This window comes from Pteronotus mesoamericanus, unplaced genomic scaffold (genome assembly GCF_021234165.1).
Source record: "Pteronotus mesoamericanus isolate MK-2021 breed Mesoamerican mustached bat unplaced genomic scaffold, CSHL_Meso_final contig_227, whole genome shotgun sequence".
Lineage (NCBI taxonomy): Eukaryota > Metazoa > Chordata > Mammalia > Chiroptera > Mormoopidae > Pteronotus > Pteronotus mesoamericanus.
In genome coordinates this window covers 279,056-292,948 of record NW_026555094.1, presented here as the reverse complement: position 1 = coordinate 292,948, position 13,893 = coordinate 279,056, and the positions used below count along the sequence as shown (strand labels likewise).

Genomic DNA, 13,893 nt, shown 5'->3' with positions numbered 1-13,893 from the left:
AGCCACTGTGAAGAATAGTACGGAATTTCCTCAAAAACTTAAAACGAAACTACTTTTTTTTTTTTTTAAGGATAATGCTTTTATTTATTTATTTTTAAGATTTTTCTTTACTTAGCCCTGGCTAGTGTGGCTGATAGAGCGCCGGCCTGTGAACCAAAGGGTCACTGGTTTGATTCCTGGTCTAGGGCACATGCCTGGGTTGTGGGCCAGGTCCCCAGTAGGGGGCACACAAGAGGCAACCACGCATTGATGTCTCTCTCCCTCTCTCCCTCTCTTCCCCTCTGTCTAAAAAAATAAAAATAAATATAATCTTTTTTAAAAAGATTTAAAAGTAATGTATCCCTGATTAAAAAAAATGAACAGAAAAGTTTAAGGAAGTAAAAGACTCCGCTACCTATATCGTTTTTTGAGATCTTTCTTGCTGGACCTTCACTGCTGGCTGTTGGACAAGAATAAGGGGAAAAAAATATTCTCCAAAGGGGGAGAAAAGACCAATGAAATTGGAGCAGATGCAGTCTGTCCCTGTTAAGAAAGGCAGATTCCAATCAGAAGAAGATATCCCTGGTTTCTGTGACTGACAGAAGAAAATGAGTGGCGGGACCTGATGTAGCCAGGGAAGAAAAGGGGTGGGCCAGGTCCAGCCTCACTGCTGGCAGGAGTGGTAATTGAGGTCTTGAGCGCACTGGTGACGTAGCCCTCACGTGGGCAAACGCTGACATGTGCAGACGTCCTTCTAACGTTAGTCTTCTTTTGCTTTGGTTATCATCTGTCTATTGCCCCAAACGAGGGCGAGCCTGTGGCCTGGGAATCAGGCAGAGGTAAGTAATTGCCCAGATCCCAGCAGATCTGTGTGGATTGGCGCTGCCTGGGAGATCCCTGCTGTGCGGGTTGAGGAGGGTGCAAATGAAAAAGGACAAGGTCTGCTTTCTCTGTACCCTTGCATTATCCTCTGCCCTTCGAAGAATGAAAATGATGGATGTTGGGGGTTGCATTACAGGAGAGACCTCAGATCAGGAGGGGAGAAACTTTGGCACCCAGGGTATTGAATGCGGTAGGGCATTCCATTAAGATTCGTGTCGTGTGTCCTGGGTCCTAGGTCCTGGGTCATCTGCCAACCGAGAATCTTGGGGCTTTGGGTCTGTCTGACCATCTGTTGTTCTGCAAGTCTTTCAGTAGTGCGCTGTACCACTCGGAGCAAAGGAAGAAAGAATCTGCCCGGAATCCCTGCATATCGGTGTTAAAGGGTGGGTTGCCTTGCGGCCCACGAGAAGGGCGGAAATGACTGAGGTCTTTGCCCTAACTTGGGCCCATTAATGGCTCTCTCTCTCCACCTATTTTCCTGCTATTTTATGTAGGAAAAAGGATGTGACAGAGCCTATCAGAAAAAAATGTTTGTTAAGGGCGGAGGATGGGAAGGGGGTGGGAATGCTTCAGGAAGGGGAATAGAAGAGATCCTTTCTCTCCGCCCATTTTCCATACTTCTCTCCCTTCCCCCCGCCTCTCTTCGTTCCAGTTCTTTCAAAGGGGTGTGGTTTTTGCTGGGAAAATGGCCGTGAACTGAGGATGGAGGGCGTGGGTGGACGCAATGCAGGACAAGGGCTGATGTCCGCGGGATCCTGAGAAGTGGGGGTAGGATGAGAAAACAAAAGGTAAAATCCGTTTAACTCCCGGAAACTTGAATTCGGAAAGGTCGGTGTTGGGACTCTGAAGTGCTGTTTTGTCAGCCCACCCACCCGTCTCTGCCGAGTCGCCAGTCTGTCTGTGGACCTTGCGCCTGAAGTCCTATCAGACCCGAGAGCAGGAAGAAGAGGAACATTGTCCATAAACAAGTAGGTCAGAATGAGGGTGCTGACACTGTTTGGGGCACCCTGCAGTGGAAAATGGTGGAGATTGCAAACTCGAGAGGGCCCATGGATCTCTTCTGCATCTCCCTCCTTCCCTTCTCTCTACACCATTTCAGAGCTTGCAAAAGAAAAGTTCTCTGCTAATATAAGACAGGGAAAGAAGTGGCTAAGAAAGGGATGGTGTCACGAGAGTCTTGGAGTGTGGGTAGGGAGGGAACCTTTCTTCAAATTACTCTTTGGGGTACAGTCCTTTGTATCAGTCTGTCCATCACTCACTCAGTCCCAGAGTTGTCAATCTTTAGGTTTGGTGGAGGTAGAAACCGGGATGAGGGGTGAAGGGAATTCCTCCGGAGCAGTGGGAGTTGGTATAATGGGTCGAGGAGGAATGTCCTGGTAACTCTGAGGCAGTGGAGGTGGCAGAAGCAAGCGTGAAATTCCAGGCATTTTTGCATTTTACCCGCCTGGCTTCTAGGCAGTCTCACTCCATCACTATCGATTTTGTTACAGGGAAGGAGGTGGGGGAGGGAGCTGATAAATTTCAAAGCTGCAGCACTGTGAGAAGAGGAGTGCAATTTAGGTGGGAAATACTGGTCTATGAGGAAGAGGGCCAAGGGATTCAGGGGAGGGACCTGTGTCCAGTCACGAGTGAGATCATCTGTCCCCTGAGCTCTCAGCAATCCTCTCCCCTTCCCTTTTGTATGCAGGTTTGCATAAAGAACACTGCACTTTCAGGCAAGAAAGAAAAGAGAGAAACTGGACCTGTGTGCATATGTGTGGGGGTGCCAATGCCCCCAGGACATCTGGAGGGGCAGAGAAGGTAGGAAACTGATTAGATACCTTAAATTGAACAAACTGAGGTGAGGAAGTTGAACATGACATTGGTGAATCTGGAGGTGGGGAAATTTTTCAAAATTACCTAACCAATGGAGGAAAGGAATCTGTGATCTAGCCCAGAGCCCCCATCCCTTTGTTGGCCTGTAGTTTAGTCTGTTTGCATGAAAAGACACAAAACAAAGAGATCGAAGCCTCAAATTTTTCCTTCTTTCCTAGGTGCTGCTGTATCTCCAGCTGCAGCACAGCTGGCCAGCTATAGCTAAAGACTCCACCCTGGACTTGGGAGTACTCTGAGCCACAGCAAGCCCTTTCTGCCCTGGTTAAGAATTTGGCTCAGACATTTGCCTCAGTATGGGTCGTACTCGGGAAGCTGGCTGTGTGGTGGCTGGCGTAGTGATTGGGGCTGGTGCTTGCTACTGTGTATATAGACTGACCTGGGGAAGAGATGACAGTGAGAAAATCTGGGACTACAACAATGATGATGAAGATGAGGAATCTAGTGATATTACAGAGACTGGGGTAGAGAGTGGGAAAGGAGCTAATACTTTGGTGGGGGCTGGAGCTAGACTTCAGGGAGACTTAAAGGCCAAGGCTGAAGTGGGTGTGGAACTCAAAAGTAGTCCAGATGCAAAACTGGGAGCCCACGCAGGGACCCAGACAGGCAGTGGCTTAGAGGCCAAGGCCAAAGCACTTTTCAATACCCTGAAGGAACAGGCAAGATCAAAGACAGGTAAAGGGACCAGGTTGGGTACCATCTCTGGGACCAGGATACTTGCACCAAGTTTACCTTGCCCAGGAGGCAGGGGTGGAGGCTGTCACCCCACTAGGAATGGTGCTAGGGCTGGGAGCAGGGCAAGTGGAAAGTGCAAGGGAAGGGCGCGAGCTAAGAGCACCAGGACTCCAGCTACAGCATGGCCTGTTCGCAGGGGCAAGTTCAACTTTCCCTATAAAATTGATGATATTCTAGGTGCTTCAGACCTTCAAAAGGTTCTTAATATCCTGGAAAGAACAAATGACCCTTTTATTCAAGAAGTAGCCTTGGTCACTCTTGGTAACAATGCAGCATATTCATTTAACCAAAATGCCATTCGTGAATTGGGTGGTCTCCCAATTATTGCAAAACTGATAAAAACAAAAGATCCCATTATTAGGGAAAAAGCTTACAATGCCCTTAATAACTTGAGTGTGAATGCTGAAAATCAGGGCAAGATTAAGATGTATATCAGTCAAGTGTGTGATGACACCATGATTTGTCGCTTGGACTCAGCTGTGCAGATGGCTGGACTAAGACTGTTAACCAACATGACTGTAACTAATCATTACCAACATTTGCTTTCCTATTCTTTTCCAGACTTTTTTGCTTTGTTATTCTTGGGAAATTACTTCACCAAGATTCAGATTATGAAACTTATTATAAATTTTACTGAAAATCCAGCCATGACAAGAGAGCTGGTCAGTTGTAAAGTTCCATCAGAATTGATTTCCCTCTTTAATAAAGAATGGGACAGAGAGATTCTTCTTAATATCCTAACCTTATTTGAGAATATAAATGACAACATAAAAAACGAAGGGCTAGCATCATCTAGGAAAGAGTTCAGCAGAAGTTCACTTTTTTTCTTATTCAAAGAATCTGGGGTATGTGTTAAGAAAATCAAAGCATTAGCAAATCACAATGATCTGGTGGTGAAAGTAAAAGTTCTAAAAGTATTGACCAAACTTTGATTGGGGGTCTGCCCCAAACAATATCAAGATAATTTTTTAATGTTGCACATGGAAACAATGTACTTGGTAAATTCTTTGTTTTTCACTGTGCTTATATGGCAAAAAAGATACTTTCAGCTTCTATTTTGTAATAATGATTATCACAGATCAACAGTGATGCTGGTAGTGATGGTTGGTTTTAGGCTGCACCATTTAGACTTGCAGGGGTTTCCAACCTTTTGGCATCTCTGCACCAAACTGGAAGAAGAGTTGCCTGGGGCCACACATTAAATACACAAACACAGGTGAGAAATGATAAGCAAAGAAAAGGTTTTAAGTAAATTTACAATTTTGTGTTGGGCTGCAATCATAGTCATCTTGGGCCACATACAGCTCTCCAGCCGCGGTTGCACACCCCTGTTTTTAGAGGATGCCAAATGAATACTAAAGTTTGTACAAAGAAAGCACTTGTTGACTCCATCTTTCTACCTAGATTGAGATATTTTTACTCTTTACCTAAACTGACAGCAAATTAAATATAAATAACCCATACTTTTGTATTGGTTCACATTTGTTAATCTTAGACTTGTGTTTCATCAATAAACTTGTGTGTTCTAACCAACAAAAAAAAAAAAAAGAAATTTATCATGTTCTTCAGTTTATGATTATTTGGGAAGGCAGGATGTATGGAAACAGAAAGATATTATCAAAATCAGGAGACACTGATCATGGACAGCTGCTTCCTATTAGTGCTTAGAGCTAGCAGAAACTTCTGTGGTCAATACTGCTGAGAGAAAATTTTACAGAGGAGGGGACACCTATGTAAGTTGGGCTTGAAGGATAGGATAAAAACAGGGCAGAAGGGCACTGGAGGAAGGAGGAGAGGGGGGAGGAAAGGCATGGAGGTGGGAATCCTGTTCCAGAAAGGAGGCTGGCCTGCCTGAATGCAAAGCGTGGGAAAGGAAGTGATGAGAAATATAGTCCAGCAATTGAGGTGAGTCCCATTCATGGAAGGGGTCCCTGATTACTAAACTGAGGTGTCTGCACATTACTCTATCCGACCGTGGGAGGCAACAAAGCCTTTTGTGACCATGGGAATGACAGGATGAGAGGAAAAGGATGTGGCTGATTTCTGTGCAGGATGATTCTGAGTTGGGAAGGGGACAGGAGTGGCCACTGAAGATCAGAATGCCAGTTAGGATGTTACCACCATAAGTCTGAGTACAAGATGATAAAGGTGTGAAATGTCACTGCTGGTCATGATAATGGCAAGGGGAAGAAGGAAGTGAGAGACCCTTTGAACAAAGAAGTGCTGAGACCTATTCTGGGGGCATGCATTGAGGGACAGTTTTACTTTAGAGTCCTGGGGGCATTTGATAGGAAAGTGTCCTCTTTCTTTGCCAACTGTGTTATGTATGTAAGTAAATACGTGCTACTATTTTTAAAAATATTTATTTATTTAGAGAGAGGGAAAGGGAGGGAGAATGAGAGGGAGAGAAACAATGTGAGGGAAAAGCTGATCTGTTGCCTCTGGCATGCACCCTGACAGGGGAGGGAACCTGCAACACAGGCATGTGCCCTGACTGAATTGAACCGGTGACCTTCCACTCTGTGGGACAACACCCAACCAACTGAGCCACGCTGGCAGGGGCACGTGAGTTACTATTTTGAAATTGGAAAATATAATAGCGCCCTGGCTGGCATGGCTCAGTTGGTTGGAGCATCGTCCTGTAACCCAAGCAATGAAAAAATGTCTTCACAGTTGAGGATAAAAAAAAGAAAAAGAAAACATAATAGAAGAAAGAATAAATTTTAGTGCTTCTATCAGATTTCTTGTATAAGGTTGGTTGAGGCAGGGCTTTTATGGAACCATCGAGAGAAATGTTGGCATCCATACTGGAGAAGGTCCACCTCTCTCTCCACCCAGAGCGCAGTGAGGGTGTGGAGGGAGGGCACTCTCAAAGTGTGCTGGTGGGAGCATACTGGTACAAGGTCCATTTGGACACATGATTCAGAAGCCTCAAGATGTACATGCTCTTTGATCCAATAATTCCACCGGTAAAAATGTATCCTGTGATCTGAAAGGGAAAAGATGCAATATCTTTTGAGACACAAACAATAATAAGTAGGAACAATAAAAACCAGGAGTTGTAACACTTACTTTACCTGCCTACTCTCCCATTGACTTGAAGAAAGACTTTGGCAAAACTTTCTAGAAGTGCAGGAAAATACATTTGAGAATCTCACCCACTTTACAAGGTAGAGCAGGCACACCAGCAGCCCTACAAAAATGAAGTTTTCCAGATCCTCCCTCATGATGGCACTGCAGCAGATGCTGATGCAGACCTGGCCTGGGGCCTCTGCAGGCATCCTAGGGCATGGCTGTTGGGGAGGCATGTCCAGTAACCTGAAGTCACTGCGTGTATTCCACTGTGTGAAGACCTTTAGATTAGTATAGCTTCTTTTTTTTTTTTGCAAACATTTATTTATTTTTTTATTTATACATCATCTTTATTCTATTATAGTTGCCTCAATTTTTATGCCTTCACCCCCCTCCACCCACCCCACCCCCACCTCCCACTCCCACAGTTAATTCCCATTTTATTGTCCATGCCCATGGGTCATTCATACATGTTCTTTGTCTAGTCCCTTCCCCTTCTTTTCACCATTGTCCTCTTTTCACCTCCCCTCTGATAACTTTCAGTCGGCTCCATGTTTCCGTGCCTGTGGTTTATTTTGTTCGTTAGTTTATTTTGTTGAATAGAGTCTTATAGGTGAGATCATATGGTAATTGTCTTTCATTAACTGCCTTATTTCACTTAGTTTAATATCTTCCAGTTCCATCTACATTGTTGCAAAAGCTAGGAGTTCCGTCTCTCTTTTTCTTTCTTAAATGCAGATTGATTTTATTTATTTTTTAAATGTCAAAGTTAATTATAAAATATTAAAAAAATTAAAACCATTATAAAGTCTCAGCAATTAAACCAACATGGCATCAGCACAGAAATAATCAAGTAGATCAATGAAATATAATGAACATTCTAGAGACAAACATATAATTCTGTCTAACAATATAATATATGATTAAGTTTATATTTCAAATAATGGGTAAAATAAGGCTTATTCAACAAATAAGGTGCATGGACCACTATTACGTGAAATAAAGCAAATATAGAGCCCTATTTCACACACTATACAAGAAATATTCAGGTGAGGTAAACATCAATATGTAGAATCTAAGGAGTTTTAGAAGAAAATAGAACTATTATTTTTCATGACCTGAAGTAAAATATCCAAACCCAGAAGCTATAAAGTAAATATTGACAATATGACTATATTAAACGTTTAACTATATAGTAATATACATATAAAAAAGTTAAAGGACCAGAAATAGAAAAGTATTTGCAACACATCTAAAACATGGTTAATATGTTTTCTCTGTCTTGTTTTTTGTTTTGTTTTGTTTTTTTTTAGGGAAAAAGTTCTACAAACTTTTAATCAATAAATGGATAAAGAATACCAAAAAGTCATTTAAAGATTTTTTAAAACAATAATAGAAATAGGCAAGAAATATACTAAAATAGGTTCAGTTTCAACAGATAGTTAAGGAACAATTGAAATAATATTGTCACAATAAGATTAATGAGTATTAAAAATATTGGTAATATCAAGTATTGGCGACTCTGAAAGGAACTGGGTATTCATAGAAACTTTTTCATCTTAAAGCAGTCCCTTTAACATATTTTGCCGTGCTGGTTGCACGGAGGTGTATTCTTTTAGCCTTCTTTTGTCTGGGAAACTCCTTATTTCGCCTTCCATTTGAATTGAGAGCCTTGTTGGGTAGAGCAGTCTTGGTTGCAGGCCTTTGCTTTTCATAACTTGGAATATAATTCTTGCCATTCCCTTCTGAGTTGCAGGGTTTCTGTTGAGAAGTCAGATGCTAGCCATATCGGGGCCACCATATATGTTACTACCTCTTTCTCCCTTGCTTGCTTTAGGATTCTCTGTTTGTCTTTGATATTTGCCATTTTCATGATGATGTGTCTTGGAGTGGGCCTCATTGGGTTCCTCTTGAATGGGACCCTCTGTGCTTCCTGGACTTGTGTGGCTTTTTCTCTCCTCCATTTGGGAAGTTTTCCTTCATTACTTTTTCAAACAGGTTGTCTATCCTTTCCTCCTCCTCTTCTTCTCGTATCCCTATTATGTGAATATTATTACGTTGCAGGTTGTCCTGCATTTCTCTAAATGCCTCTTCATTCTTTTTGAGTCTTTTTTCATTTTCTTGCTCTTTCTGGGAGCTTTTTTCTACCTTGTCCTCCAACTTGCTGATTCGGTCCTCAACTTCATCTAGCCTGCTTTTGATTCCTTCTACTGTGTTCTTCAATTGAGAAACTGTATTCTTTATTTCCTCTTGTCTCTTACAGATAGTTTTTATGTCCCTTTTCATGCTGATATAGTTTGCAGTAAGTTCCTCGTAGTTTCCCTGTAGTTTTTGGTAATTCTCTCTGAGCTCACTGAGCTCATTGAGCTTCTGTAGAACCGTTGCTTGGAACTCAATATCTGACAGTTTACTTTCCTCTATTTCATTTAGTTGTCTTTGTGGGGATTCCTCTTTTCCCTTTGAGTCTGGCATATTTCTTTGTCTCCCCATTATTTGTGAGACTCTTCTCTTTTGCTTCTGCTTCTTAAGTTGATCCGTCTTGATTTCCTGACTTTGTGATGTGAACTTGTATGGTAGGAGACTGCTGTTTTTACTTTCTGGATCTGCCTCTGATGATGTCAGATGTTGACCCTTTCTGACCTTATGTAGTCTCTTCAAGTGTTCAGGAGTCTGCTGCCTGTGGCTGTCTCCTTTAGCTGTTAATGTATTCACTCTGCACTCAGCAGGGTGCCTTAGACATCTCAGGGCAGAGTGGAGTCCCTCCTGGGGGCGGGGTTATTGGGTCCTTTCATCGTGCTGCCATATTTGGGAGGAGTCCACACTGGGATTCTGCCAGCTACTCTCTTAGTTCTCTCCCAAAAGCCTCTGTCCCCAGTATTTCCTCAAGTGTTGCCAGACCTTTCTGCATCCCCTTTAGCCAGGGATCTACTGTCTGTGGCTGCCCCTCTGCACTCAGCAGGCAGCTTAGACAACACAGGGCGGGGTGGAATCCCACTTGGGGGCTGGGATATTGGGTCCTTTGACACTGGTGCCACTCATGGAGAGTGGTCTCTTCCTGAGCAAAATGGCTCCTGCTATATGGGGGATGAGTCAGCACTGAGATCATGCCGGCTACTCTCTCAGTTCTCTCCCCAAAGCCTACTTCCCCAGTCTCTCCTCAGGTGTCTCTAGCCCACTCTGCCCCTGCCTTTTCTGGAGACCAGGGTAAGTAGCTGCAAATAAAAATTTATGTGTTGGCCCTATAGAAGGCTCTTTGTGTCTCCAGCTGCCTGTCTCTGGCAGAGAGCAACCCTGCCACTTTTCGCAGCTGGCTGTTTTCTGTGTACTTTTTGGGCTCTGGTGCTGTGGGCTAGAGATTCCTGCTTTTGGTTTAGAGCCTGCTCTTCTCGGGGATCCAACTGATCAATTCAATATCCTTCTGGTGCTGCCGCCCATGGGCACCCCGCCTACCTTCTCAGGTCTGTACTGCAGTCCTTACCAGTTAGATTGCACTAAAGCCGCTTCTTCCATCTCCGAGGTTACAAGGGTCTTCTCTCACTGTTGTTCAGTTGTTTGTTCCAGGTGATTTCTCCACAATTTAGTTGTAATTCCAGGTTGGTCCTGGCAGGAGGTCAGTGTGACTTCCACTAACTTCTCCGCCATCTTGATTCATAATACCTTCTGAGTTAAACAGTGTATTCAAGTGTTTTCACATCTGCTGCCTAATATTTTTATTCATGTTACTCATTGTCATTTGTACCTTTCAACAAAAGACAGGAATTTGGTGTCCTAGAAACACAAAACATACTATTAGATCTTGAAGACATTAGTACTAATCAAGCTAACCAAGACATATTTGCCAGGACCTGCAAGATAAAGTGATATACTGCCTGACAAAGTGGATAAGATGCAGCTATAACTTTTAAAATGTTTTTGATTACAAGTAGAGAAAATAATAGAACAAAATGAAATAAATGTAAGAGGAACATTGGTACTGAGACAAATATTTGAATTCTCATTGCAGCAATCAGTTGATTTGTCATGGTATATTATTTCATTGCCATAGTTCTGGGTTTATTTATTACTGTATTTAGATTTTCCCATATACATTCTTTGGTGTAAGTCAATTATAGTTTTATTTTTATATCATCATCAAGGTTTTATATTAAGATCGTGTTGCCTAATTTTTCACTTACATGATGGTGTCTTGATAAAAAGAATTTTATTAATATTTTTCTTCATTCTATTTTTTCTTTAAAATTTGTTTTCCCATACCATTAAGTCATGAAGACTATCTACATTATCTTCTAGAAGCTTTACTGTATTGCCTTTCACTTTTAAATTTATAGTTCACCAGGAGTTTATTTTTGTGTGTGGTAAAGGTCAACATCCCATTTTTCCCAACATGAATATGCAATTGACTCAACGCTATTATTTTAGGAGACCATTCTTTTCCCGCTACACTGCAGTGTCATCTTTGTGAGAAATTATTGCCATGTATGGTTCTATCTCTGGACTTCTATTCTGTCCACTGGTCTATTTTTTTTTAATTAAATCTTTTCTGTTTTATTATTGTTGTTCTATTACAGTTGCCCCAATATTCCCCATTGCTTTCCTCTGCCCCACCCACCCCCCTGCTCCCACAGTCAATCCCCACCCTGTTTTCCATCTCCATAGGTCATTTATACTTGCTCTTTAACTAGGCCCTTCCCCTTCTTTCCTCCCTTATCCCCCTTCCTCCTCCCCTCTGGTCCATCAACACTGTCATAATTACTGCAGATTTATAACACATCTCAATATTTGGTAATATAAGTCCACTTTATCATTCTTTTTCATGATTGCCATGGTTATACTTGGCGCTTTGTACTTTCATATAGATTTTTATAATAAACTTGCCAATTTATGCATATACATATGCACCGACCACTACCACCACCACCACCACCACCACAATCTTAGATTTGATTGTGATTTCACTGAATCTATAGACCAATTTACAGAGAATTACCATATTTACAATATTGAGTTTTCCAATCCATTAATATGATATATCACTGCATTTGTTTAGGTCTTCTTTAATCTTTCAATAATGTCTGAATTTTCATCTTCAGACTTGGACATATCTGTTCAAACTATTCCTTGGATTTGGTGGACTCTAAAAGCTATTCTAAATGGCTTTGTTTTTAAATGTTTACTTTCTAATTGTTTATTGCTAGTGTATAGGAATAAAGCTGATTTTTGACATCGTATTGTGTAACTTTTTTTAGCTTTTCTTTCTTTATTTTTATGTTTTACAGTTGTTCCAACTATTTCCCCCTTTTCCAGCTCTACCCAGCCTGCCCCTCACTTCCCTGTTACTTCAGATTGTTCATTGGATTCCACATATGAATAAAAACATATGGTGTTAGTTTTTCTCTGACTAGTTTCACTTAGCATAATGTTCTCCAGGTCCATCCATACTGGTGCAAAGGGTACAATTTTCTTTCTTAAAGCCAAGTAGTATTCCATTGTGAAAATTTCCCATAGTTGTTTTATCCACTCATCTACTTATGGATACGTGGGCTGCTTCTATATCTTGGCAATTGTAAATAACACTGCAGTGAACATAGGAGTGCTTATGTTGTTTTGAATCAGTGTTTTGTGTTCCTTTGTATATACTCCTAGAAGTGGGATTGCCAGGTCAAAAGGTAGTTACATTTTTTAATTTTTTGAGGTATCTCCAAACTTCTTTCCACAATTGTTGCAGCAGTCTGTATTCCCAATAACAGTGCAAAGGGGTAAACCAGCACTTGTTTGTTGATTTATTGGTGATAGCCATTCTGACAGGTATGAGATGATATTTCATTGTGGTTTTAATTTGTTTTTGTCTGATGATTAGTGACATTGAGCATCCTTTCATATGCCTATTAGCCATCTATATGTCCTCTTTGGAGAAGTGTCTATACAGGTCCTTTGCCCATTTTTCAAACTGGATTGTTTGGTTTTTTTAGTGTTGAGTTTTATAAATTCTTTATAAATTTTGAACATTAACCCTTTATCAGATGTATCAGCAAATATGTTCTCCCATTATGTGGGTTGTATTTTTACTTTGATGTTTTCCTTTCCTGTGTAAAACCATTTCAATTTGATGTAGTCTCATTTGTTTATTTTTTCTTTTGATTCACTTGCCTGGGGAGACATATCTGATAAAATATTGCTAGGAGCAATGCCCAAGATTTTGCTGCCTGTGTTTGCTTCTAGGAGTTTTATGGTTTTCAGTCTAACAGTTAAATCTTTGATCCATTTTTAATTTATCCTTGTGTGGGGGGTAAGAAGGTGGTCTAGTTTCATTCTCCTGCATGTATCTTTCCAGTTTTCTTAACACCATTTACTGAATAAATTGTCTTTAGGCCATTGCATGTGCTTGCTTCCCCTGTCAAATGTTAATAGACTATAAAGGTGTGGGTTTATTTCTGGGCTCTTTATTCTGTTCTATTGATCTATATATCTGTTTTTATGCAAGCACTATGCTGTTTTGATTACTATGATCTTATAGTATAGTTTCATATTAGGTAGCATGATTCCTCCAACTTTGTTCTTCTTTCGTATGGAAACATTTGCTATGCATGGCCTTTGTGGTTCCATGTAAATTTTTGAAATACTACTTTTTGTTTTGTGAAATATGTCATTGGAATCTTGATAAGAGTTGTGTTGAATGTATAGGTTGCTTTGGGTAGTATGGATATTTTAATGACGTTAATTCTTCCTATCCATGAACATGGTATGTGCTTCCACTTATTTGTATCTTCATTTTGTTTCTTCACTGTCTTATAATCTTCTGAGTACAGGTCTTTTACATCTTTTGTTAGGTTTATGCCTAGGTATTCTTTTTGCAGCAACTGTGAATGGGATTGTTTTCTTAATTTCCCTTTCTGTTAGTTCATTGTTGGCATATAAAAATGCGACTTATTTCTGGATATTAATGTTGTATCCTGCTACTTTGCTGAATTTATTTCTCAGTCCTAGTAGTTTCTTGATGGAATATTTGGGGTTTTCTATGTACTGTATCATGTCATCTGCAAACAATGACAGTTTTATTTCTTCTTTTCCAGTTGGGATGCCTTTTATTTCTTCTTGTCTGATTGGTGTGGCTAAGACTTCCAGTATTATGTTGAATAAAAGTGGTGAAAGTGGGGACCCTTGTCTTGTTCCTGATATAAAGAGGAACGCTTGTATTTTTTGCCCATTGAGGATCGTATTGGCAGTTGGTTTTTTGAATATGACCTTTATTATGTTGAGGTTTGCTTCCTCTATTCCCATTTTTCTCAGTGTTTTTTTTAATTTTAAATGGGTACTGGATTTTATCAAATGCTTTTTCTGCATCTATTGATATGA

General features: G+C 40.9%; 1 protein-coding gene across 2 annotated transcripts; it reads left to right on the top strand.

The window, feature by feature from the left end:
• Window positions 1-712: 712 nt before the first annotated feature.
• Window positions 713-4,994, top strand: ARMCX1 (armadillo repeat containing X-linked 1). 2 transcript variants are annotated; one of them, XM_054572258.1, is made up of 4 exons: window positions 713-818; window positions 1,690-1,829; window positions 2,549-2,661; window positions 2,895-4,994. In XM_054572258.1, the coding sequence occupies exon 4, from the start codon at window positions 3,030-3,032 to the stop codon at window positions 4,398-4,400; it is 1,371 nt and encodes a 456-aa protein (XP_054428233.1). In that variant the 5' UTR covers window positions 713-818; window positions 1,690-1,829; window positions 2,549-2,661; window positions 2,895-3,029; the 3' UTR covers window positions 4,401-4,994. The 2 variants fall into 2 exon arrangements, with proteins under 2 accessions (XP_054428233.1, XP_054428232.1); XM_054572257.1 differs by lacking the exon at window positions 713-818 and having other exon boundaries at window positions 1,644-1,829.
• The last annotated feature ends 8,899 nt before the right edge of the window (window positions 4,995-13,893 follow it).

Excerpts from the sequence above, each read along its gene's own strand:
- ARMCX1 (XM_054572258.1), top strand. The coding sequence starts at position 3,030 with ATGGGTCGTACTCGGGAAGCTGGCTGTGTGGTGGCTGGCGTAGTGATT.